The 25291-nt window shown below is 37.0% G+C and overlaps 3 protein-coding genes across 5 annotated transcripts in view; 2 read left to right on the forward strand and 1 right to left on the reverse strand.

Moving 5' to 3' along the window:
* Positions 1 to 4184, forward strand: part of LOC135223718 (agrin-like) — a gene marked incomplete in the record, with an annotated part of 559093 nt that extends 554909 nt beyond the window's left edge. Inside the window, 3 exon segments of the mRNA XM_064262461.1 lie at positions 515 to 713; positions 3012 to 3159; positions 3535 to 4184. Coding sequence (XP_064118531.1) covers positions 515 to 713; positions 3012 to 3159; positions 3535 to 3686 — 499 coding nt within the window.
* A 2466-nt stretch (positions 4185 to 6650) lies between these two features.
* Positions 6651 to 25291, forward strand: part of LOC135223720 (protein unc-50 homolog) — a 107453-nt gene continuing 88812 nt past the window's right edge. Inside the window, exon 1 of one of the 3 annotated variants that reach the window (XM_064262467.1) lies at positions 6651 to 6674. Coding sequence is in view for 1 of the 3 variants with exons in the window: in XM_064262465.1 (XP_064118535.1) it covers positions 22486 to 22490 (5 nt within the window). In the remaining 2 variants the exon portion in view is untranslated. Of the gene's footprint in view, positions 6675 to 21829; positions 21958 to 21986; positions 22491 to 25291 lie in introns of those variants that run through there. The other 2 variants (XM_064262466.1, XM_064262465.1) reach the window with 2 other exon arrangements.
* On the reverse strand, positions 9180 to 14555 carry LOC135224177 (uncharacterized). The gene is made up of 4 exons (XM_064263048.1): positions 14526 to 14555; positions 12973 to 13185; positions 11639 to 11785; positions 9180 to 9420 (listed from the first exon to the last, which is right to left on the reverse strand). Exons 1-4 carry the CDS (start codon positions 14526 to 14528, stop codon positions 9400 to 9402), a joined length of 384 nt encoding a protein of 127 aa, XP_064119118.1. The 5' UTR covers positions 14529 to 14555; the 3' UTR covers positions 9180 to 9399.

The following is a 25291-nucleotide window of genomic DNA, read 5'->3' on the forward strand; positions in this document are numbered from 1 at the left end:
AGTTGAGTTGAGGTGATTCAGTACAACAATCTATCTTGTATGCTTAATCGTTTTCCTGTTTCCTGTCTCAGCAGCTTCCTGGCGTACCTTCGTATGAAATATTTCTGTCATTTTTGAGAAGTAGTATGAAATGAGGAATATTCTCATAATGGTGATTATTTTCTTAATAAAAAGACATAGGTAGTGCCACCAGTGCATCTCTTGCTGTGCACTGTAGGCCATACTAAATAGAGTGCAACTTCGCTGCGGACTCTAGCTGTACTACCCATTTTTTAGTCCCTGACTCTACATCCATTCACACATCCTTTCTTCCATCTTGCTGTCCAGCCTCCCTGACTCTTACTTTTTGGTGCAGTTGTGGAGGAGTTCTTCTAGCTTCACCCTTAGAATCCATCTTTTCGTATTTTTAACCGATGAATGTTTGAAAATCGCCCAGCGCTTGGCTTTTAAGGCGAAATATTATTCATCCATTCACTGACGCTGTGAGAGTTAATGTTTCCTTCCTTATCAGCAGGGTTCAAGGAAGAACCCACGATATCATCGAGATCAGCTTCCGAGCCGAAGATGTGAATGGGCTGCTCGTCTGGGTCAGCCATGGCAAGGGCAGTGGTCGCGGAAGGGCTGACTACTTGGCCTTAGCCTTGGTTGGAGGATTACCCCAGCTCGCCCTCAATCTGGGCCGTTCCAGAAAACCTTTCGTCCTGACTTCCACGGTGAGTTGTATCCTTAATCTCTTATCATTAAATCATCATTTGGTTGCGGGATGAAGCTGCTTGCGTAACGGACTCTTTCAAGTCTTAATAGCAAATACTTTTCTGCACTGATTTTTGCGTAGGTCAGAACATTATACAGGCATAGCTTATTCTAGTGTAAATACAACACATTAGGCAGTTGTAGTTTCTTATACAAATAGCACTGACTTGCAAAAGCTGACCTGAAGATTGCAAATGTTTTTGAAACATGCGTCAATAATAGAAGATATCAAGTGATTGAAAAACAATAATTTTTTAGGCTGCAAAGACTTTAAAATATAATTTTTCATCTGTTAAGGCGAGTTTCTCAACCACTTACTACATTTAGTGTTTAAACCATGGGCATTAAACTTCGTGTTATTACAACGCTGAAGTGCATGACGAAATAACATTTCTCTAATGAAGGATGCGTTCATGACCCTTTTTTTTTGTGAACGCTTGGTTATAGAAATACCATGTTATTCGGGCATTTTAGTACTGGCGCGTTTATCCCCATATTTATTTATTGCGTCAGTGATATTGGTTTTGATTAAAAGATGACGCTATTCCGCTGAATCCAGACAACTTCTTTTGAATGTCTGAGATTGTCAGTCGGCTAATCTCTCTCTCTCTCTCTCTCTCTCTCTCTCTCTCTCTCTCTCTCTCTCCTCTATATATAATATATATATATAATATATATATATATATATACATATATATATATATATATAATATATCGTTGATAAACAATATTATTTGTTAAATATGTTAAACTGTTTGCAAGAAAAATTAAATCAAATAAACCTATTTTCCTTGACGTAAATACCAGATTAATCTGAATACTTACGCACGCATTTACGTCCATATTTTTATTTTTTTGGGGGGGAGCGAATTTGCATGTATGCACAGAGGAATATGTGAATGCCTATCACGTAACGAAGCAAAACTGCTCACGGAGTCTCTTGCAAATGTGAAATTGTCACGAAGAAAAGCAAACAGTTTGCATTAAAAAAAAAATTTTACGAAAACAATTATCCATATACAGTTATATAAAGTTATGTATTCGTAACAACTAATGAGTAAGGTGATCTGTTCCTGCCAACATTAAAGGTACACTCGCACGCTCTATATAAAAAAAAAATACATTACTTCGCCGTTTTGTTTATTTCAGATCCACAGCCGCCAACACAAAGGATAGATTTGACTGCATTTAAACCTTTGTTGCAGCACGCATCCTTCTGATGGGGTCGTTGTCTGAATATTCATGAAACTTTTCACAACATGCGAACATGACTTTTTTTCACCCCGCTCTCTTTTGTGAGAGAATTATATAGCGGTATTGTTTTACGTGTATGAATATTCCCACGGCAGACACGGATAGACAGACAGACGTGCACAAATATTCCCATGAGAGATAGACAGACAGACAGGAACAAATAGGGCTAGTGGGGGAGATACGTGGCGAATTAGGTATTTAAACTAAAAAGACACGCGTACGAAGATTTTTTTCTCTTCTGTGGCAGAAGTACATTGCAAACCCAGATTTTTTTTTTTTTTCGTCTGGTGTAACCTAAGCTAACCTGACACAGGCATCCTAACGTATCTTGAAGCACCTCCATTTGCAAAACAGCTACGTCGGCCAGTTGCGACTTAACTCTGTCTTTGTCCTATATAACAGAACTTCCCATTACTAAGCACTGAAAGTAATAAACAGTGTCTCCTTTGTAAAAGCAGAACACTACGTTACGGCCAAAGATTTTTCGATTTTAAATTTTCCTCTGTATTACTTTTAGAATCTTTTAAGGAATATCATTCAGTTCCATTACAGCAAAAGGAATGGCAGTATGCCAAGGGGACACCTTACAAAAAGTGGATGGTGATATTTTCCAACGCTATTTTGCAACAAGATATTATGCCTTATTTACCATTTTATTTGGTTGATTTGTTTTAAATGCCAGCACGTACTCTTACCTCAGAGTTATCTAAGAGACGGGCAAGTTGTTCAAGGGCTTAAAAGACCTGACGACTCAACCAACCAGCTAAGGTGCCATTTACTCTGATCAAATTCCGCTTCTTATCTATGTAAATGTGTGGGAGTATTATTTCACAGGTAAGTATATATGCATTGAAATATTGCTGTTATATGAGAATTATTATCAACGTCGTCATTCCTTATAAATAATACTCGCAAATATTTTAGTTGTTATTGGTAATTGCAGCTTTTACGCCAGTGTTTAAGTGTCAAACCCATCAAAGTCTTATTTTTTCTTAATTCTGCAGACTGGAGTCAACGATGGCTCATGGCACGTGGTGAGAGTCACCAGGAGGTGGAGAAGAGTCCTCCTCAAGGTGGACAATCATCGGCCAGTTCGAGGTCGAGCTCTGAGAGGTCCATCCACTTTGCATACGGATGGTAATCTGTGGATAGGTAACCCTCAAGTCTCTCTCTCTCTCTCTCTCTCTCTCTCTCTCTCTCTCTCTCTCTCTCTCTCTCTCTCCATATCTGTTTAGCAGTTTGTTACGGCAGTAGTTTTCGTTTTATAAATGACTTTTATGTGAACCTGGTGGTTATTAGCGCGTCACTGGTCCAGTTTTTTTTTTTTTTTTTTTTTTTTTAGCCTTGAAGTATTGATGACCGCTATTTTAGTTGTTATTACGAAATAAAATAAAAACAGATTTCACTATCTAACAAAACAAGCTTTTATGGATTAGAATAACCATTTGAAGAACAGAGAAACCAGTAGAAAAAAAAATAACAAAGAAATTAAGTTAAATCAACACTGACTTTCTTTGCCACCTGCAGGAGGCCAAAGGACGCTACCGTCTCATCTAGGGCCTGCCTTCCACACTGGGTTCCGCGGCTGCGTCGACCGCCTGTTGGTGGACGGCCGGGAGCTTCATCTGGTCCATCACGCAGCGTCCCGCCATCTTCAGTTTTGTCATACTTTTACCTAACACTGCATAGTAACCTAATTCAAGGTGGCAGCACGCGGGCATTTCTCCTGGCTCGTCTGAAAAGCGTCTTGCGTCTTGCGTCAAGCGTTCAAAGTTTTGGCGCCACAGTTGAAGTCGTTAGTGCAGAGTCTTCGTTCTTGCGTGACTTCGACTACTAGCTATGCTTCGAGGATAGTGGCAGCTTGGAAGCAAGGCGCTCATGAAAGACCCCCGAAGACGCGCCCGTTTGGCGCCGCCTTAATTAAGTTTTACTCGGCGAAGAGCCGGAGTGAGACCATCCATAGACCTTCTAACCAAAAAAACAAAAAAACAAAAAATTGACTTGCCCATCATCCATCATTTTGTAATAAAGCCTGATTACTTGTTAGAAAATAGAGATATATTATATTGTATTTGGATATCATATGAGATTGTGGCTTCATTCATTTCTCGTTCGTTTCCGTTGACTTTCTTTCAGATGCATCATGTTTCTACCAATATGTTGTGTAAAGAAAATCATCATATTTTAAGATAAATAATAAAAGAATATTCTGAAAGTGGGTTTCTCCTTCCTCCCATTCCGGTGTTTTTTTTTTCTCGATTGAAAAGACAGACGAAAACTAAAATACCTTTAGCGACTAATATTGCTAACACTAATTTCAATAGTCCATTTTTAACATTCTTACATACTATTTATATATATATGAATATTTATCAGACACGCGTAGCTTTTTTATCCACCAATATCAAGCCACAAACATCGTTAAACCTCCAATTATTCCCGAGGTATAGTGAATTAGATATTAGATTATATTTGTGGCTTAATAGTTGTAGATATATATATATATATATAATATATATATATATATATATATATATATATAATATATTATGTGTGTGTTAGTATGTATGTATGTATGTATAATGAAATCTGTGTATTAGAAAGAAAGTTCTTTAATAACCCGAATGCGTGCAACATCGAGATGGATGGCGCAGTGGATGAAGCGAGGTTCGACGCACTGCTGATGAGCCGTCTGATCAGGGCCCTTTCACACTATGTCGTACGTAAATGCGACACGATGTCGGACCTACATGCGACTAGCAGTCGACTATTATCTCTAATGTACCTTTTCACACTCCGGCAAATTTGCCGGTCCGGCATCGCATTACAGCCGACAGGCCCCACTGGCCATGTCCGGTGCTGCACCCAGACGCGATTGCAGTTGGCCATTGCCTTCAATACGTGTCTTCACACTATGCGATTTTTTCCTGCATATACGTGCGACAGCAGTAGACTTCCACTGCTTCTGGTGATCGGGTGCATTGGGTATTGAAAACATTTGAGGGATATAAATAGTGTTATTCCCGTTGCTGAATAACCACTGGTTCCATGCAACGAAAAAACACCATACAATGATAATAATAATAACAATAGTGTTATTCGTAAATAAGAGATAACTACAGGTATGGATAGCTTAAATATAAACTACTGAGAAATTATTTACTAAATGATTTGCTGTTTTTTTTTTCATTAAGGTTACATATACGTTGATACTGAAATTATTAGAAGGCTATCGGCAGATTATTGATATAAAAGAGGACTAAAAGCTTTTGATTTCGATATATATGATTTTTTGAGAAGTTTTTATAGTTAACACTTACGTTTTATTTACATTAATTAATGAAACCGAGAGAGATGTGGATTTTTTATATCAAAGTAAAAGATTTTAGCTTTTGATATAGATATATCAGTTTATAATTTTGATAAATAGAGATGTTTCAGCTAACACTAGTTGTTTTCATTTCTCCTTTTTAATTTCTATATGGAAAAGCAAATTTACAAGGAAATTTCCATATTATTTCCTCTTACTTGATGGTAACTGCCAGTTGTTGTGCTGGCGAAATATCATCTCTGAATGTCGTATTTCTTTTAGCAAAATTTATCATTATCTCTCTTCAGCTCCTCGAAAATTGTGGCAAATGCACCGTACAAGTGCCTTTGTGTATTCAAAGGGTGTGCCCAGTGAATTCTAGGTTTTCTCTTCTTTATTCTCAAATGTAATAAATAAAGACAATAATTTTCTCCTGTCCATCTAGTCACCACTACAGGCTGAGAGCAGACTAAGCGCTTGTCAAAAATTGGATCACTTTGTGCGGCAGTCGGACAAATGTACGATTTGTGCAATTTTGTGACACATTTAGATCCGGCACTGCAATCATATCTTGGTGCGACAAGAATCGCATAGTGTGAAAGGGCCCTGAGTAGGTAAATAAAGCGGCAAATGTTATGGATTGATTCTGCGCCAGTAATTCATCGGCGATTTTGGAGTTTAGGTATGGCTGTGTCAGCGATCACTTTGCCTTCAGAGCCACACTGTTCAGTTTGTTCTTGCTGAACGGCAGTACCGAGAATACTTCGCCATGACTGCATAAGAACATTTTTTCCAAAACAACTTGTTGTTTAAAAAGCCCCCAATACTTTCTCTTCTCCAGGAAGAAGAAGAGGGTGAAAGAAGTTTACATTTGCGTTCCAGTTCCCGAAGTCTTCTCTTTCTTGTAGATAACAATGTAGGTTATTATATACTCTTTCCGTTAAATTTCTGCGGTTACAACCATGTGACTTTCTTCTCCTAAAACTAAACTGTAAGATAGCGTAATGTAGGTTTGGTCTCTATTATGATCTAATAATTTAATAATTGTCACGTCATCGAACAAAGAAACGAACGTTTTGTTGTCCAGCATTAGCCAAGTTGGTCTGGAATTGGTCCTTCAGGTTACTGGTAAGCGCCATTGAATGAGCTTAACTGTTCAGTTTAAGTATCCGCGGCCCAGTTTTAAGGTACGCAGAGACGCTTAAACTCCTGTTCTAAATCAGTGTTTTTAGTATTTATCTTGATGTGTAAAAAAAAAAAATGTGTATTTAACGTAAAGAAGATGACCTCGGCCCCACAAGTCTCCATTTTACACTATATCGTTCTTTCATACAGAAACAGAGAACTGTGGATAATGGTAAGTCGAAAGGGCAGTGGTTTTTCTAGGATATTATCATTATCATACCTTCATGGTATCGGAGCCTGGTAAAAACAATTGCTCCTTTTAGCGTGAAATTGCTGTTGATTTGAAATGTAGGAGATGCAATTTTTTGTACTTTATAATTATGTTCAGTGTGTGGCAATCATCCGGTTGGTAAGCTTGATATTCGTTATTGACTACCATTATCGTCATTCCTAGATGTTATTGTTTATATTTTTTTATATTTTGCTTCTCCATTAGCCTGATGTAATCGTATATAGTGTACGGTTAACTGTAATTATGTGTTTTTAACCGAATGGGAAAAGTTTAAACGATAAGTTATAACATTCAAAATGAATTATGATTTTTTCAGCCTGCTCTGAATCGTTGGTGTTACTTAAATACTTGCAACCGTAGGTTATTTGTTAATCTAAGCATTAGAAGTTGTTTTATTAATTTCTGCCTGAGTGTGGTTTTACAAATGTTTTCCTTTTAGTTTCCATCGCTCTGGTATTGAATGTCTTGATAAACGTAGTAAATAGGCCGTTATATTAGCTTCGTGAAGTTAACCTACTTACGTATCATAATGCAATTTTTGTAATGCAAAAACTCGGGGTAGTCCGGTCTGTTAATTCAACTAGTATTATGAGAAGTTTGTTTGTTCACTTTGAACTTTCTCACACCTTCCAGGGTAACCCTCATACACATGCGGTTTCTATCGATGCCAGTAACCTCATAATAAGGCGGTTTGGTGACTTACTCGAATTTCCTCCCACTGCAAGGACTCGCGCCATGGTTTCGTAGATAAATTCCTTTCAAGAGAGGCAGGTTTTTGTCTTTATATATTTTCCCAGTAGATGATCAGTGGCTTGTTAAAATCTACGGCAGCCGAGTGTTGGTTGTCAAAGCATGAAATTTGAAAGTCGTATAAAATTAACCTTGATTAAGGTACCAGTTTCACTCAGCGTATTATGATGACCTCTTATTTAAAGGTTTGATACAGTAAGGTTCTCTTTATAATTTAACTATATGGATTTATAACTATTCTGAGTAGTTGGGTTATAACTATTCTTAGTATGTTGGAATTATGGCCTTTCTTAGTGTATTGGAGTTATAACCATTTTTAATATGTTGGAATTATAACCACTCTTGGTATGTTGGAATTATAACCATTCTTAATTTGTTAAAGCTATACGGTATCTACAGTAACGTGGGAGTTGTCGAATTACGGAGATTTAGAGTTATAACTAAATGGGAGCAAACAGCAAATATCTTACAAAGGACAGTTCTGGAGAAAAACTTATCTAAAGATATTAAGGATTTACTCAATCCATGTAGAATTTAGTAGATATTACTACATTTACTTCTAAGAATCTTTCTTGCCTCTAGCTTCATGTCTTAGCTATCATGACTGCCTCATGTCTTTCCCACCACATACCTGCATCTAAACCATTATTTTCCGGAATAAATTATCTCTTGTAATATGTAAACCCGAGTAGTCATAACGACCTTTCCCTCACATTCTGGAAATTTGCCAATTTTACCATTTTGGAATTTGAAAATTAAACTCGGTCTTAGATTGCTGGTGGTTAGATTAAACTGGCGAATGTAAGAATGGGACATCGTCCCAAGTGCGGAAAGGTGCAAATGGGACTTTTCCCAGCGAACAGACTAATTTGGTTGAATTGCCTTCACGTCAAAGACCAGCTCTACAGGCGAGAATAACTTCCCAACATTTTAGGAGTCCCATTTTTTTTTTTTTTTTTTTTTTTTTAGCTGCCATCAGGTTAATCTAGTGGTCCCCGTTTGTTCGTCAGAGCCAAGAGTTTCCTATCCTCAATTTGTCTAAAATACCTTACTAGCAATTTTTAAGAAACCAAGAATGAAAACCAGTAAGAGCTACGTAATGTGGATTCGCATAACTTTTCAGTTGTTGGCTTTCTGGATCAGATTTTGACTTTACTTGAAGGATTCTAATTAGAATTGCCACAGAGAATAGGATAATAGATATACAGATGACATTTAGCAATTATTCATGAAAAGTTGGAAGAGTCCGATTTATTTTAGTGTTATTACGCTAAGGCAACTTTACTTTGTTTGATTTGAAAAAATGCACTATGCATATTAGGCTATCGACAGGTCAACCCGATGTTAGAAATGCTGTGTTAATGTTAACTTTAATCATTATGTTAGAGGATAACCTGGATTATGTGTTCATTTCCCCTAAACACCTAAATGACTCGGAAAGAATTAAAAAAAAAAGTAAGATCGAATTAGAGTTTAATGGAAATATTCAATAGTGTGCTATAAAATTATTGCTTAATCTTTAATCTTAAAAGAGGAAAGAATTCTTGGATGATGGATAGCAATTGTGGCGCAATAAGATATGATGGAAACTTGATGATAGTGACTTACTCCAGACCACGGTGTAATTCAGAATGTGGGTTTTGAATACTTATGATCCATGGGAAGGCGGAAGAAAACTTCTTTGAACGGATAAATATATATATATTTTATAACAACGCTCAGAATCAGAAAATAAGAGGAATATTAAAACACTTAAATTATTCCAACAATATACATTCAAACAATCTGCATGTGTATGCGTAGTGTAAGGAGCACATGTAAGCAAACTAAGGAATAAATGTAGATAAAATCAAAGAGCCAGACTTGGTTTTCTCATCTGAGAGGAAATCGCGTTGGAAATTACACTAAATGTCAGCTACCCAGATTTTCTTCTTATCTGAAAAATAACAATGGAATAAGAAAAGGGTAAGGTGATAAATTGTTTAATGTAACAGTTTGGCGATAACATTTATGTGGATATTGATGATGCAGACCCATTTAGTGTTAGCAATAACTAGCGATAAAATAAGATTTTATGTTAATAGCATATTTACAATTCATGCATAACAGTCAATACTCCCATACTTGAGCCAAGTAATTATATTCAGGAGAATGATTATACAGTGAATATTTCTTTATATTCTTTTATAACTGACTTTAAGGCCTCATTGTGCTCTTCTGTCTCATGCACACTATACTGTTAAGGTTTGTTGCAATTTCAAATCAGTTTGATATTTCAAAGTGGTTGGCCATTATCCCTACATGACAATGGCCTAGAAATGAATCCAATTTTACCAAGTCCAAATATGGATTTTGAGTAGTATATTCTCCCTCTCTCTACTAAGAAATGATATAGACGATTTCTTATGCAGTACAGTACTAAAAAGGCCTGATCTTAGCAATGTTCAAAGATAACGTAGGCAGAGGTCTTCGGTAATCATAAGATAAGCCAAAAGAAAGCGGAGGTGACCGGATGGATAATTAAGGTGTAGAAAAACCAGCTCTTTTACTCTGCTGCAGCGAGGAGCATGGCAGGATTAATTGAGAGCTGTAAAGGAACAGCATGGTAATGGTGGGTCTTTTTGAAAATGTGACCGTTGAGATGTAAAAGAGAGGCTCCCCGCTGATATAAAAGCAGAATTATCTAGTCTACATCATTCTTAAATCAATAAATTTATTGACACAATCCATTTTTTGCCGCAAAATAAAAACGTGCCGAATATTATTCAAACAGGACCAGACGTTCACAGAGAACTTGAAAGCATAAATTCGGAATCTTCCATAGAAGAGAGGTGCCTGTGTGTGAAAAAATACAGCTGACATCATTTTCCACCTACTATGAGATTCAGGGCCTCTGTAACACGGTTTTTTCGCAATAACTTTTTATCTATGCATTCCATAAATATAACGCTTATTCAGAATACACATTATATCTACACATAAATTTTGACTGTATTCTGCATTACTTAGGTTGAATAAATTTGGTACTTACAATGTAAAAGTGACTTTTTTTGAAGACGGGCCAACATACTCAGAGAAAAGGTTTCGAACGCACTCCTTACGTAACTTATGACAGCATTTATTCCCTCTTTCTCGATGGATGATTGGCTATACGTAACAAAGGCTATACCTCTGGCAACAATGACAAACAAATTTAAATACAAGCAAAGCAGCACACCTTTATGAACTCTGAACCTCTCCACTGATAATTGTCATAATGAACAAACCAACAAAATATGTTAATAAATACAAAAACACTAACTCCCAAAATAAGTCTCCTAAGGGAATAGATGGTAATTTTCAAATACATAGTAGACAAGCTTGATTTGATAACTGCTATATCCAATGTCATGCAAATTTTATTTATTGGTTATCTACCTATTTACTGATAAAAATAGCCGGTACCGTATTTTGGCTTTAAACCTTCACCAATAATTATCGTCAGAATGATAACTTCATGAGGATCCACCCACTTTGGCCTCGTTATAATTCAGGATAACACTGAAGGCTATCATGGGCATTGTTGGATTAGAAAATTTAACTTCTGGCTATAAAAACTCATTTCTCGAGTAGTTGTAAGAAGTGCTAAATGATCCTCAAGGACCCCAGCAGTTGGCCTAAACGTTTAATTCATGTATATTACTGCTATACTGTTGCGGCACTACTGCTACAGTAATATTGCTATGCTAGCACAGATACCCCACCCACATCTATGTATCGTTCCGCCATTCATAAAGTCTTTGGGTTTCAGAGCCGATGGAACAAGGTGAATGGGTTTCTGTTTAGTGGATGGGCGGCGCAACATTTCGGCAAAAGGTGTTTACTTTGCTTACGTAATAAATGTTTTTCGACTCTTGGCTCGTAATCATTGGCCATGGCGTCGGCTAGATAATTTTTACTCTATAAAAATTAAAACTATCGGGTTTAGGTTATTGATAATGCTGAAAAAATTTGTGTGTGGTTGTAAAATATACATATGTCAACTTTCAGCTACATCCGATGCTTTGACAAGGAGCAAAGCCAAAAAACCGTGTTACAGAGGCCCTGAATCTCATAGTAATTATCTCAAACTTTTAGCCCCTGGTGACTAGCCAAAGGATATTACAAAAACTTACCTCCACCAGTCGCTTTCTCAGGTCATTGCCTGCCCCTTCTACAGCAGATCTGCATTGCTCGAGCTGAGCCAGAGGATCTTCTTCACTGTCGGTACCGGGTTTTGCGTTGGCTATGATGTTCCCAAAGCGATCTTCCGAATAAGTTATCTGTGAAGAAATGAGAAAATTTAAATGCGTCCGACGTCAAAGTAAAGATCTATGCATGGTTTTTGTTGGTTGCAATATTCCCCTAAACGATTTAGATTAACTATCTGTGTAGAAAGAAAACGGGCGGATACTCCAGATCATAGTGACAAAGTAAAGAACATCTGTTGATATAAGTCTCGCTCTGGCTGATATTTCCAGTGATCATCTTAAGTTGAGTTGTCTTTGGAGAAAGAAGATAATCCAGACCATGGGGACATGATCAGTTCTGTAGAGAAATTAAACGGAAAAACACTCCAAACATGAGAGCATTATTCCAAGAAAAGACAAATAAGGTTCAATAGAGAATTTAACTATGTGAACCACTTGAACTCCCTGAGAAGAATGGAAGAAACAAAAGAACTTTGTCTGCGGTCCTGAGCTGGCCCAAAGTTATGTAATCTTGTCAAAGCATGATTCCAAAATTACTGTTAATATCTGAGAGAAGGCAAATGAATGGGACGTGACGGCGCAAATGTTGGAAGAACTGGAATTCTCACTAAAGCAAGAGTATTACGGTCTGTTCTAGAGCCATGGGAGGACATGGCTGACTTAATTCTGACCAAGCAACCTAACTTTGTTAAGATAATTTGGAGATGAACAGATGAGGCTAAGATGAAGTCACTGATGAATCAGAGCAGATTACTGAGTGACGAAAGTGCACTTGAGGAGCACGTAATCTGGATGGTCAGAAATGTTTACCATTAAAATGTAACGACAATATGATAACATTCAGAAATGTATCTACATAAGAGTAAACCTTTAGGCCGTCATTTCAGGACAACAGGTAAAATGAAAACTTACCATGGCGATCTTACCTTGTGGATTCATATGAATTATGTCATACTGCTGTGAAATTCTCTTAATAATGGTCAAAGAAGGTCACCAAAAACGTAAGGATAAATTTCCATGAATTAAACATTTAATATCCGCAACATAAATTATAAATTCAGCATGATATTCGATGCGCTTTTTGCAAAACCAGCCAGGGTATAGAACACGAGTGATTTGAGAACATGGTAACCTTTACCAGGCAAACGAAGAGAGTTCCCACTAATGGATCAAATGACGGTTAAAGATAAGACATTATAAAGATGATGACAACTAAGGACAATCCGTTCTGTAAAATATCACGCGAAGAAAAGTTTTACCTTAACGACGGTGTCAGACACATTGAAAGAGCAGACGCCCCTGATCGTCCCGTCTGAGCCCCTGCTGAAGCTGTGAGTTCCGCCTAAGCTGGTGCTCTGGGGTGTTTCGCTTCTGCAGTCGCCTTCGCAAGCTATAGAAGGCGTCGGTAAACCCAACGAATTCCACTTCAGACTCAACACCACGATCGCCATGAAGAAACAGCGAAGGCCACTCTGAAATGTGTAGTCCAGTACTGTTACGTCTTAAGAATTTAATTGCTAGATTATTCACCACTTAGAATTCTAGGCTTCCATTAAGTGGCTGATGCTGGGTAAAAAAAAAGTAAAAATAGTAGAAGGCTACATTCAACATCCATAGACGCAGTTTTTGCGCCCTATGAGCCGAGTAATGAGAGATATATTAACACAAGGCTTCTTAATCCCTAAAACCTATATCTTTGCTTATGGGCTTCTGCAGGGCTTTGAGCTGATGTAGTGGAAGTTATCTCTAATGGATATCATAACTCTGTCCAATAGCAACCGTGAACATTTTTCTGCACAGGGAGTTAATCCTCGTTTTAGTAGTTTTATGGTGTATGGGGCAGTGATTGTTGTGGCTCTTAAAAAATTAGTTATTTAAAGTTTTAAACACAAGCCTCCTTTTAACTATTTCATGGTTTACTTTGCATCACTGAGGCAACGCTGACATCACAAAGTTGAATAAGCTAAACCTCACTTCCTTGGTGCCTTTACCGGAACTCTTCATTCGAATTAGGCTACTTACATTTCTAAGTCGATGGAGTCCGGAGATCCACACCAGACCCTTACTCCTTTACCGCTTCATTACATTTACTTAAGTCAAACGTTTGTGTTTGTAAAGCTAGCTTAATCTAAACCAGTGGTTCTCAAACTGGGGACCATGTGGCAGAATGCAGGGGCCATAATCTGAGGATATGTCTAAAACCAAAGGAGTTTAGTGGGTAGGCAGCCAGCGGAAGCAACTTGGAACCACTGATCTAAACCAATTAATTATTAGGCGTAATTTAACTGAACAAGCCAAGGGCCCATTTCCCTTGCTCGAGTAAGTAAGCCTTCAGAGAATGGTCATGTTGTAATACGAAAATGTAGAGTAGCAAGCAAAATACTCATGAATAAAAAAAAAAGCAAAAGTACCTTCAAAAGTTAAGTATACCTTAATTTACCAGACCACTGAGCTGATTAACAGCTCTCCTAGCTAGGGCTGGCCCGAAGAATTAGATGTTTTTATGTGGCTAAGAACCAGTTGGTCACCTAGTGGCGGGACCTACAGCTTATTGTGGGATCCGAACCACACTATATCGAGAAATGAATTTCTATCACCAGAAATAAACTCCTCAGATTCCGCGTTGGCAGAGCCAGGAATAGAACTTCGGACCACCGGATTGGCAGCCGAGCACGAAAACCACTCGTCCAACGAGGAACTAGGTACCTCCAAAAAAAGTGTATATAAAAACACAAGCTCACAAAAAGTCATATAAAATGACGGTAAACGGCATTAAATCAAATTGGGGACTTTTTTTTCAGAGGAAGCTTACCATTGTAGACGGCGAGACGGCTGGCGTGTGAATAGTGGTCAGGCGATAACAGCTCGCGTTTTATTCTTCGAGCCGGCTCTCTCTCTCTCTCTCTCTCTCTCTCTCTCTCTCTCTCTCTCTCCGCTCATAAAACATAAGTATAATGACCGGAAGTCATCTTGACTCACCTGACCGCTACACTTCTTGCAGTCGGATGTTAGGAGGCTGCCGAGAACAATGTTTATTGCAACTCCTAACGGTGCGGAGCGTATGTTGCTAATGTTTTATATTACTAATTTTTTCATATCCTTCACTGGAATTTGGCCTTGGATAATTTCGATAATTCAGGATTCAGGTTCTCTGAGTTGGACTTTAGCGAAAGATTAAGATTATAAGGGACTGAATTGGATTTGTAAATCAAATAGACTGATATCACATACTATATACATACACTAGTGCGATTGAGATTACTGTAAGATATAAATCACGGTATGGCAATGAAACCATACCTAAATGATATTGTCGATTTAACATGAAGCTTAGAAGAATATTAGGAGTGAGGCGGCAGGATATTTAAAAAGGATACCACAAAGGAAATTGCAGATGTTCCAAATGCTTGAAATGTTCTTCACACAACCGCTGGGAGGATGGTATGTGATCGCGTTTACTGGGCCTGTTGTAGGCTCCAGAGGAGTTGGACGAACCCGGCCCAACTGGAGGAGAACTATTAGACAGGCTGAAGGTGAATCGAGATTTGTGGAAGTGAAAGCTCGGGAAAAAAAATTAGCAGCGGAGTTTCACGGAAATCCTTTGCTTTGCACAGCGTTGATGAAAATGAAAACACTGATCAGATGAAGCCACTGGTTGAACAAACACCCCGGAAATACTTGAATTCAGTTTCTTATAACTTTCTTTATCCAGTCTGCATTCAAATTTCATAAGTCTTAGCTCAACAAAGACTCCAGTTTTAATTTCAATGGACCCTTTGTTTTGTGATTTCATAATTTTACTGGAATTGCTTCTCCCTTTTTGTGGGAGGGTCACGAAGAAAGACTCTTTCACTGGACTCTGTAACTCTCTTTGCCATCACGAGTCAGTATTGTATGATCTTAAGACCACAGCTTTCAGATCTATTTTCTAACTGTTTCTTATCCCACAAATAGGCTATACACCTGCATTTTTGTTTCTCTCTCCTCTCTCATTTCATTCTTATAAAATTTCAATGATAATGTAGTCAAGATTTTTTTGCATCAGACTTATTAGATGCTGAACTAATCAGAACTAATCACTCTCAGTTCTTGAGCCTCTTGCAAAAGCGTTACTTTGAGCCACAAAAAATCTGATCACTGCAGTAAACATCCTCAGCGCTCAACACTACACCATCGGCCTTATAGCACTCTGCTTTCATCTACACCACATATAGACTTTTCTAACGAATTGCCAACTTTTCACCTAACAGTTTTCTAAAGAATACTTGACCTCCTTATTGTGCACGCTCTTTTTTCTTCTACCAAGCTGGCTGTCATTTTTCGCATTTTCGGTCAATACCCTTTTAATGAACCTCTTCAGAAATTCAAGAACGTGTTATTACCATAATTCCTCTACTCTTCTCTTACCTGCTTCTTGCGAATTTTTCCCGTAAGACATGTATTATATAACCACCTCAACCACTGGATTACTGTACTTATTGCCAGCTAGCCGACACCTTGACGAATACTACGCCATTAACTTAAAGTCTTGCGTGCACTCTTGCGCTTAGAGGATGTGGGATGGGTGGCCATCCTTCTTCACATCCACCAGTCTACCATAACAAAATGTCATATTATCAAATCGACTAACACCTTTCCTGTTATCGTCTTTGATAATTATCAGCAGTCTTCTTCCCACTAACCATGTTTGTAGGAGTTTGGGGTTAAATCACTATAATAAAAGTTAAATTTTGGTTGTTAACATCGCTTGTTCAAGATTTATAGATATTAATAATAAATGTGTTAGACATAGAAGTTGTTTGCAAGGATTGATATTTAGCTTACTTCAAAACTGATTTAGGGCAGAAATCCTGACCCTTTGAAGACATTCTCTTCATTCATATTATCATCGAATTAGAAGTATTTGACAGATTTGGTGTATTGTTTATTGCGCAATATAAAAAAGCATTACTGCCAATGCTAGAAAAAGTTAATGAAAGAAAATGAGACGAAGATATTTATTGATCAGAATGCTAAAAATTTACCTTGCCTAAAATACGAGACCAGGTAATTATTGGTAAAATTCTGAATGGCCCTCTTGATATTTTGACAGTACCCCTTCACCCGCGCATCAAGAACAAAAAAGAAGTGAATAAATTCTAAGATGTATTATTCTCAGTTCTAGCAAGTTAGGCTGACATTGATATTAACAAGGAATAAATATTTGTAAATAGATTATGTTGTACAGTGAATTAATTATATTGGGTATCGATTGCAACAAGCATGGAAGTTGTTATACCTGTTGCTTTTTAAACGTGTGTTCCGAACAGCTGTCCACAGCCAACAACCTTCATTCACACCTGCTTCAATCTTAAGAATAGGATAAAAAAGAGAAAGCTCCAAAAGAAAAAAAACTCTTTAAAAAAGAATATAGACCACTATGTTTCATCTCTTATATAACGCGGAAGCAGGAATCATCCTGAGAGTCTAATTGACGTAAATCGTGATAATATTGCGAACGCAAAATTCTGATACTTTGGTTTACTTAGTTTACTTTGGTTTTATGTACAGCCCTCCACAGAGACGGTTCCCTCTCTGGCGGGCCCTTGTACGTTTTCAAAATAAGGTGCTTCCTATATTTTATAATTATCTTTTAGTGTTTTCTCGTCGGTACCGTATAGCTCCTGCAGAATATGAGGGTCTTTCGTTCTTTTTTTTTTAAATGTGCTTTTTTCTTGTATGATCTTCACTTCAGGCGGTATTTTATTGTATAGTCTTAGAAGATTAATTTTAGTCGAAGCAACGATCCGCATTATTTTTCGCCTTTGACATTTCTTCTTTATACACTTTGCACTTATTGCATAAAATGTTTGCCACAGTAGTAATGACACCACCACGTAATTGAGTGTGCACAAGCTATTTGCCTGTTAGAATTTTGCACCTACATTCACATTATGAAATGAATCTGACTGGTTTAGTTTTAGAGGAGTTGATTGGCTAGGGACCGTCAAAACACGAATATTCTACAAAATGAAATCGCATTCACTCTGAAAACATGTTCAGATGTGCTGCTTATTTATCAGTATTTCCTAAAGATTAATGGTAATTATTTTATTATTATAATAAACTAAAGATTTTTTTATCAACTTAATAGTTTAATTTAACGGATTTTCTGTCCTTCTTACTTTAGATTCATAATGAGCACATCTGGGGTTATGGAACATGTGCATTTATTAAATGACAGGTACTGAGTCTTTCTAAAGACTGAGCCTACCATCAATTACATCAGACTGTTTTATCAGTGTGCGAGGGCAGATAACCATTGTTCGGTCCTAGACAAATTGATAATTATGTGATTAAGAGTATTAGTTAAAGACAGTCCTAATATGCAGCTTTGTATAACATATGGAGTAGGTTTTAGACACTTGATACAAAAGAGACCTTTTGTCTTCTTCAAGTATTGCGGATTGTTATTGAAATCTGTTATGGAAATGAAGCAACCACTGTTGCAATTGATGATTTTATCAATTTAGGCTTTTAATTTCATCGGAGTTATTATGATAATTCTGATTATTTTATATGTATGTTTTTTGTAATTTGTAAAGCATGTTAACTGATGAAAGAAAAAAGCTGACGTGCAACAAATAAATTTTTAAAAGTCCGTAGTATAACAAGTACTACTCATTCAGTGCGTAACCCCGCCAACGCCAAAAGAATCCCGATCCGCATTTGAATCCGGATACATCCCAAGGTTGAATGGACCCTGGGTTGTTCCATTCCCAAATCCCCAAGAAGCTTTTTTGAAATCCATCACTAGCTTTCTCTTTAGATAATCCTTTTAGATAACAGAAAGATATAACTTGCAAAGAACAGACAGACACAGAGGGGCAAGTACTTAATCGCCCTCCTACATTGTTGGCGGAGGTAAATAAGTACAGTAACTTTTAAATTAAATCCTTTTGGTACGTTCATGCTGAGACTTAGAGAATGGCGAGTGTTTTAAGCTTCCGAATCACACTTATGAAATATCTACTTTCTATTTGGCCCGATTGAAGAATAGCGAATAGAGCAATCATTCATAAAAAAAAATAGTTTTCTGGCTTACGTATCGATTCCTTTTATGGAAATTTTCTATTAAAAGGTTAATCCATGATGTAACGGGAATAGCTTTTCTCAGTAGACACAGTGCCATACAGATAATCAAACGTAGATTCGGGGAATCTGCAAAGCTCGCCATAGGGGACTGAAGTTTCAAAATTGCCCTATTTAGAAGGTCTGCTGTAGATTGACGAGCGTAAAAAAAGTATCTGGAGGAGATGAACTTCTGGACGTTAAACCTTTAAGTCAGTTGGCTTCCAGCAAAATGAAGTGTGGTCTCCAGTTCCGGTACAACACCACAAAGCACTCACGAGAGAGAGAGAGAGAGAGAGAGAGAGAGAGAGAGAGAGAGAGAGAGAGACTTAAACAGAGTGGTTGGTCTATCTTTTCCTCTCTCACACAGAACATCGGGAAGGTACAAACTCTTCAAGTAACGGAACGAAAATCATAAAGCGGCACTGTTCTGAATACGTGGCGAACCGACATTGTTAATTAAGATTCTTACATAATTCCTTACTTGCACTGTAAAAAGATCTCATACCTATATTGAACACACATATGAGTACAGATTTTTCATGAGTAAAGTTCTCATATGAGAAAGAGAGAGAGAGAGAGAGAGAGAGAGAGAGAGAGAGAGAGAGAATATATATATATATATATATATATATATATATATATATATATATACATATATTGTAGGAATTTTTAACATCAATGTTCATATAATATTCAAGGTCACTCTACCTCGGAAAATAATACCGAAAGGGGAATTATAACTGATCGCGGTTTTCTACCTGGGAGATTCGATTCCCTGGAGAAACAGCCACCTTCTTCAGTGACGAGTATTCTGTATGTTATATATATATATATATATATATATATTATATATATATATATATATATATGATATATATATATATATATATGTGTGTGTGTGTGTGTGTGTGTGTGTGTGTGTGTGTGTGTGTTGTACATACGGCTATTACTGGTACATAAATCACAAGTGACTTACATTTCTTTTTACAGAAAATGATAAGATGTGCAAACACTGACAAAAGGTAAAAGTAGAGACAATAATGGACAACAAACACATAAATGTATATATATAATTTTCTACTACACACGCACACCACACCCACCCACCCACACACACACACAACACACACACACACACACATATATATAATATATATATATATATATTATATATTATAGATATACATACAGACATATATCACACATAACATATCCACAGGTGAAAAATAAGAGACGGGGTGTTGGTCCTGACTTATTTCGACTTTATTTCCAAGCCATTGACGAAGGACTGACAGTGATATATAGTATTAGAAGTCACAAATATATATGCTACAGAGACAGTACTGACGAACATACACACAACCGTTTAAGACTGCAGCTCCACCCATAGGCAGATGTCAAGGTAGGAGTGGCTTTCAAAAATCATTTGGCTAAAATTTACAATAAATTCTCAAAGTACACTACCGATAAACGTACCCACCGTAGGAGACAAGAAGTCCACACCCGACAGGTGTCAGGGAGGCGGGGTTGGAAATCTCATTACCACTACTCCCCCCTTACTGTGTTTACAAATATGATAATCATATTTTTCATACATCACTACTGTCTACCTTAAAATTTAAACAGTTTACAATTTTTTTTTTTTTTTATATTGAAGGATCAAGTTTATACATTCCTTTCTTGTAAATTTTAGCCAAATGATTTTTGAAAGCCACCCCTACCTTGACGCCTGCCTGTGGGTGGATCTGCAGTCTCAAACGGTTGTGTGTATGTTCGTCAGCACTGTCTCTGTAGTGTATACGGATATATTTGTGACTTCTAATACTATGTATCATTATCAGTCCTTCGTCAATGGCTTGGAAATAAAGTCGAAATAGGTCAGGATTTACACCCCGCCACTTATTTTTCACCTGTGGATATGTGTGATAAATTAATCGACTGCTAAAGTTATATATATATATATATATATATATATATAATATATATATTTTGTATATAATATTGTCCCACTATCTCTACTTTTACTTTTTTGGCTCAGTATTTGTGATCCACATATGTGATTTGTGTATTTAGTAATAGTTGTATCTACTTGAAGTTAATTTCAAACTTCTATATGGGTCCAAGTCCAGGTTATGTTCATGTATAGTACTTATATAGTTAAATTGATTAGAATTAGTTACCCTCCTGAATTTTTTTTCTTTTCCCAGATATATCATTTTCCCTATAAGTTTACTGTATTTGCCCGGTGAAAATAGGTACTTTAACTTTCACACACACACACGACACACACACACACACACACACACACACACATATATATATATATATATATATATATATATATATTATACACACACACATATATATAATATATATATATATATATATATATATATATACATATATATATATATATATATATATATATATATATATACATAACATACATACATATATATATAGTATATATATATATATATATATATATATATATATATATATATATATAATATGATATATATATATATATATATATATATATATATATATATGTGTGTGTGTGTGTGTGTGTGTGTGTGTGTGTGTGTGTGTGTGTACAATGATATTAGTGTGTTTGCATTCATTTGTGAGGTGAACCGGACGTTAACCGGTAAACTATTTACGAAGTTTAACATAACCACAAATAGCTAGTTTGTGTAAGATCAAATTTTCATAGAAAGTTTTAGATTTTTATTAATTATCAGTGTAAATGCTGTTGTAATACCGCGGCTTCGAGTTAGTTTTAAAGGGCAAATAATACTTTTTAATTCATTCGTTTTAGTCTTAAGTATGCTTTAATCATGATTTCGTACCGATTACCGCTTAAAGTCACTTCAGATCGTTTCTAGTCTCCAAAATGTTGCCTCATTTATAATATAGAGTTACATATACGCTGATCTCCATTCGTGATTATTAATTAAGTGAACCATTGCTTCGACATAAAATAAATACAGTAAAGTGAAGAACTGTAGTAAGAGCAATTATCATGTCTAAATATGTATCCTTTTAGAGTGTTGGTTCAGGTCGATCCTGTTTACAAACTTAGATAAGTGATAGGTACTACCTACCTACGGCTACGATTCTTGAACAGTGTGAGTCTCGCTATTCCAGGTTACAGTATATACGTGAATTTTTGTACTGTTCGTTCTGTTTAAGTAATAATCGCTACATTCTTAATAGTAACAGCCATAGTTTCAGTTAGTGGAAATTTGACAGTTCAGTCAATCCTGAATACTAAGAAAACGAAGAAATGTGCAAGGCAGAATATTCACGATATTCATCATGAAAACCTGTGACGTTGACAGAATAGTAATTTATCCACTCCCTTTGTAATTGTATACTACTACACTCGGGAGACTAAATTATTGTTGTTTTTTACTCTTCGATTCTTTTCGTTTTTTAAATGTCTTAGTGTAATTTCTAGTCGACAAGGAACAAGTACATTGATATTTGTGCAAAGAAATTTCACAGGAAGTCATACCAATGACATTTGTCGAAGTCGGTCAGTTAGTCTTTGTCACCAAAGCGACGAAAACAAACCTTTTCTACCCCCTCCCCTAAACCACGTCTAGACTGTGACTAATGTACTTATGGATAAATAATTTTTCAATGCATTTACTATGAGGTAAGAAATTGTCTTCATATTAACTAATTATGATTTTTTAGCAGTTTTAATTGCTAGGCTAAGAGATCTGCGTCGTATTAGCTTGACAGTCTCTTATTAGGATGCGCTACCACGTAGCCTACCTAACATTTTGACTGTAAGTTAGTGATAGTGTTTGGAACCCTAGAGTCCTCTGGCTGTTCTCTACTTCTCTGCATAAGCATAAAAAAGAATTAACCGTGTGCCAGCTAGCTAATAGACTAGGCACGTGATTAACTTTTCCTCTGATCCTACCTACCTAGGTAGCCTAATACCCAAGCTACCTTTAAACCAAAGGAAGGGTCCTACCTACTATTTCACAAGTAGCCCCTAGAGATTAAGGCGCGTGGTATGTGTCGAAATAAAAGGGTAGGTAATTCTACAGAATAGTTCCGCACAGACTGCAAGGAACGTAACCGCGGATATGACATCCACTAGGGATTTGGGGGTCCAATGTATTATTTCGCAGTGTTTAGTACTGGCCCCTGGGGGTTAATTACAGTCATCCGAATAAATATTACTTAAAATTCTTGTTCAGGAGGTAAAACTGCATAGAAAACCGCAGCTGCCATAGTCTAGGCCGCTGCGGAATAGCACTGTAGATCTACCAAGGGGTATAGTAATTTATTTACAAGAGAACAATAGGTAAATTAGATAAGGTATGTAGGTAGTAGCCTACTTAGCTAACATGGATTGTAATTGTTTAAGATAGCAATGTTTGACAAAGGCTAGCTATCCTAGGTGCAATATGTAAAACTGTATTATGAACTGATTTAGTTATATACAGTTAATTCTTTACTGCATTTATACTTTGATGAGGCAATTAGTCTATTAGCTATTGAACATTTCTTCTCCTCCCCTTAAGGCTTGGTGTAGAATTGTTTGTAAGACCTCCTCATTGTCCTATAGTTATCTTTTTAACATCACTCTCGTAACTCGTAAAATTTTTACTGGCTAAAGAAATACAGAAATATTAAGTTGGCCATGAAAATAAGAGATTGTGCAAGCAAGATATTATGGCACATTGCCTATAAACTGTTTGTCAACTTTACAAGAGGTTGGGAAGGACCTCTTAAGTTTCTATTAGGGTAAAATACCAAATGGTTGGCCTCTACCATAGCGCAACCACCTTCCCTAAAAAAGGAAATTATTGCCTTAATTTGTGACTTGGGAGAAAAAACTTACTTCGAGAGGAAAGAAGAGGTCTCGAGGTGTTGCTTCGATGGATGCTGGCTCTATCCTGGGTTACAGGATGTGTTAAAGTATTTTTTCGTAAAGGTGGTCGCGCTACGGTAGAGGGCGGCCATTCGGTATTTTACCTTATGTACTTATGAAAACATCTTCAAGATGGAATTGAGTTATGAAAAATTCATGAAGCCCCAGGCCTAGTGTACATAGGTATATGTTCATAAGGGAAAAAATGACAGATTTTTTTAAGTACGTACTAATTTGTATTTTTCCTGACATTCAAACCTGAGGTCTTTACATATTAAAATACCTTCAGCACAGCTGGAAACTGGCCATTCAATTCTAATGAGGTTGTTAGGTAGTTAATTACTGGATGGTTGGGTAGGGAGTCCCACCCTTCTGTCCAGCAATGCATTGATTTACCTTCTGGCCACTTCTCAAGCTGCACCCATCCTGTTCTACTCTGCCTGCTGACGGTATCCTTAATTTCATATACAATCCAGGTTTTTTCTTTGATAATTTTGTGTGAATATTCTGATAATTGTGACTTACTTTTGTTTTGCTAGATGCAAACCCATGAGTCATCTCAGCCTAAGGAAGGGAAGCCTCTTGCCTTGCAGTATTTCCCAGACACCAGGAATGTTCCTTGCAAATGCTTCCTCTCCCCTCTTGAAATTTATCCTCACCTCTCTATGCACTCACCATTGACAGCATACATGTAACCAAAGTAGCCCATGTGATGAGTGTTGTGATTGGTCTTCAGAGTACTAATAGGTACTGTTTGTTCGGAAGAGGAAATACAAAAGAAAGGCTTCCTGCACGTCATTGGCTGGTTACTCACCCCCAGTAATGCCAAAGGTTGCCAATACATCTAGTTTTTCCCCTCCCCCAGTGAAACTGCCTCTTGTTCCTACTTCTCCTTAAGGAGAAGTAACTCCTTCATGATCTCCGGTTGCTTCGTCAATAGAGTGTGCAGAGGAAGGATAACGGGCCAGGACGACAAGACTCAGGTGGTCTATGCTCATTCGGGGTGGGGGAGGACTCCCTCTCAGAGCAGAGGGAGACAGCCTCAACTAACCCAACTTTTTCAGGTTTGGAGGAGATCCAGCATACGTCAGGGGAACATAGGGAGCTTTGGCCCTCCCTAGGTCTCTCTGGGAAGCCTTTGGTCTGGGATTGATCTCCCACCTCGATGCCTCCTTGACTATTCCTGTGACCTAGTGTATGTATACTGGTAAATGTGTCCATAAGGGAAAAAATTTGCCTTCAGTTATAGTATTGCTTTCATGTGACACCAAGGTATTGGTAGGATACCAACATTATCACTTGTGCTTATCTGTATGGTAGTTTTGACACATTTATTTCTGATAAATTTTCAGGGAGCAATAAGTCTGGTTTGCTGCCATCCATCTACTCTGTAATGTATGTCAGCTTTACTACCATTAGTTACTGATGATTAGCTTCTTAACCTTATTTGTCAATCAATCAAATGCTTGCTTTTAGGCCCTGTATTAATGGTTTGAAACTTACTGCCTCATTTATTAATCATTCTGTTCATTGATACTACCCATTATGGTGGAAGTTATCTACGTAGT

Source organism: Macrobrachium nipponense, chromosome 10, assembly GCF_015104395.2.
Source record: "Macrobrachium nipponense isolate FS-2020 chromosome 10, ASM1510439v2, whole genome shotgun sequence".
In the NCBI taxonomy this organism is placed as follows: Eukaryota; Metazoa; Arthropoda; class Malacostraca; order Decapoda; family Palaemonidae; genus Macrobrachium; species Macrobrachium nipponense.

Coding starts and splice junctions, on each gene's coding strand:
- LOC135224177 (XM_064263048.1), bottom strand. Junction 11,786..12,972: donor TGTCTGACACCGTCGTTAAG/GTAAAACTTTTC, acceptor ATTTCTTCACAG/ATAACTTATTCGGAAGATCG. Junction 9,421..11,638: donor TGAGAAAGCGACTGGTGGAG/GTAAGTTTTTGT, acceptor GTTATTTTTCAG/ATAAGAAGAAAATCTGGGTA.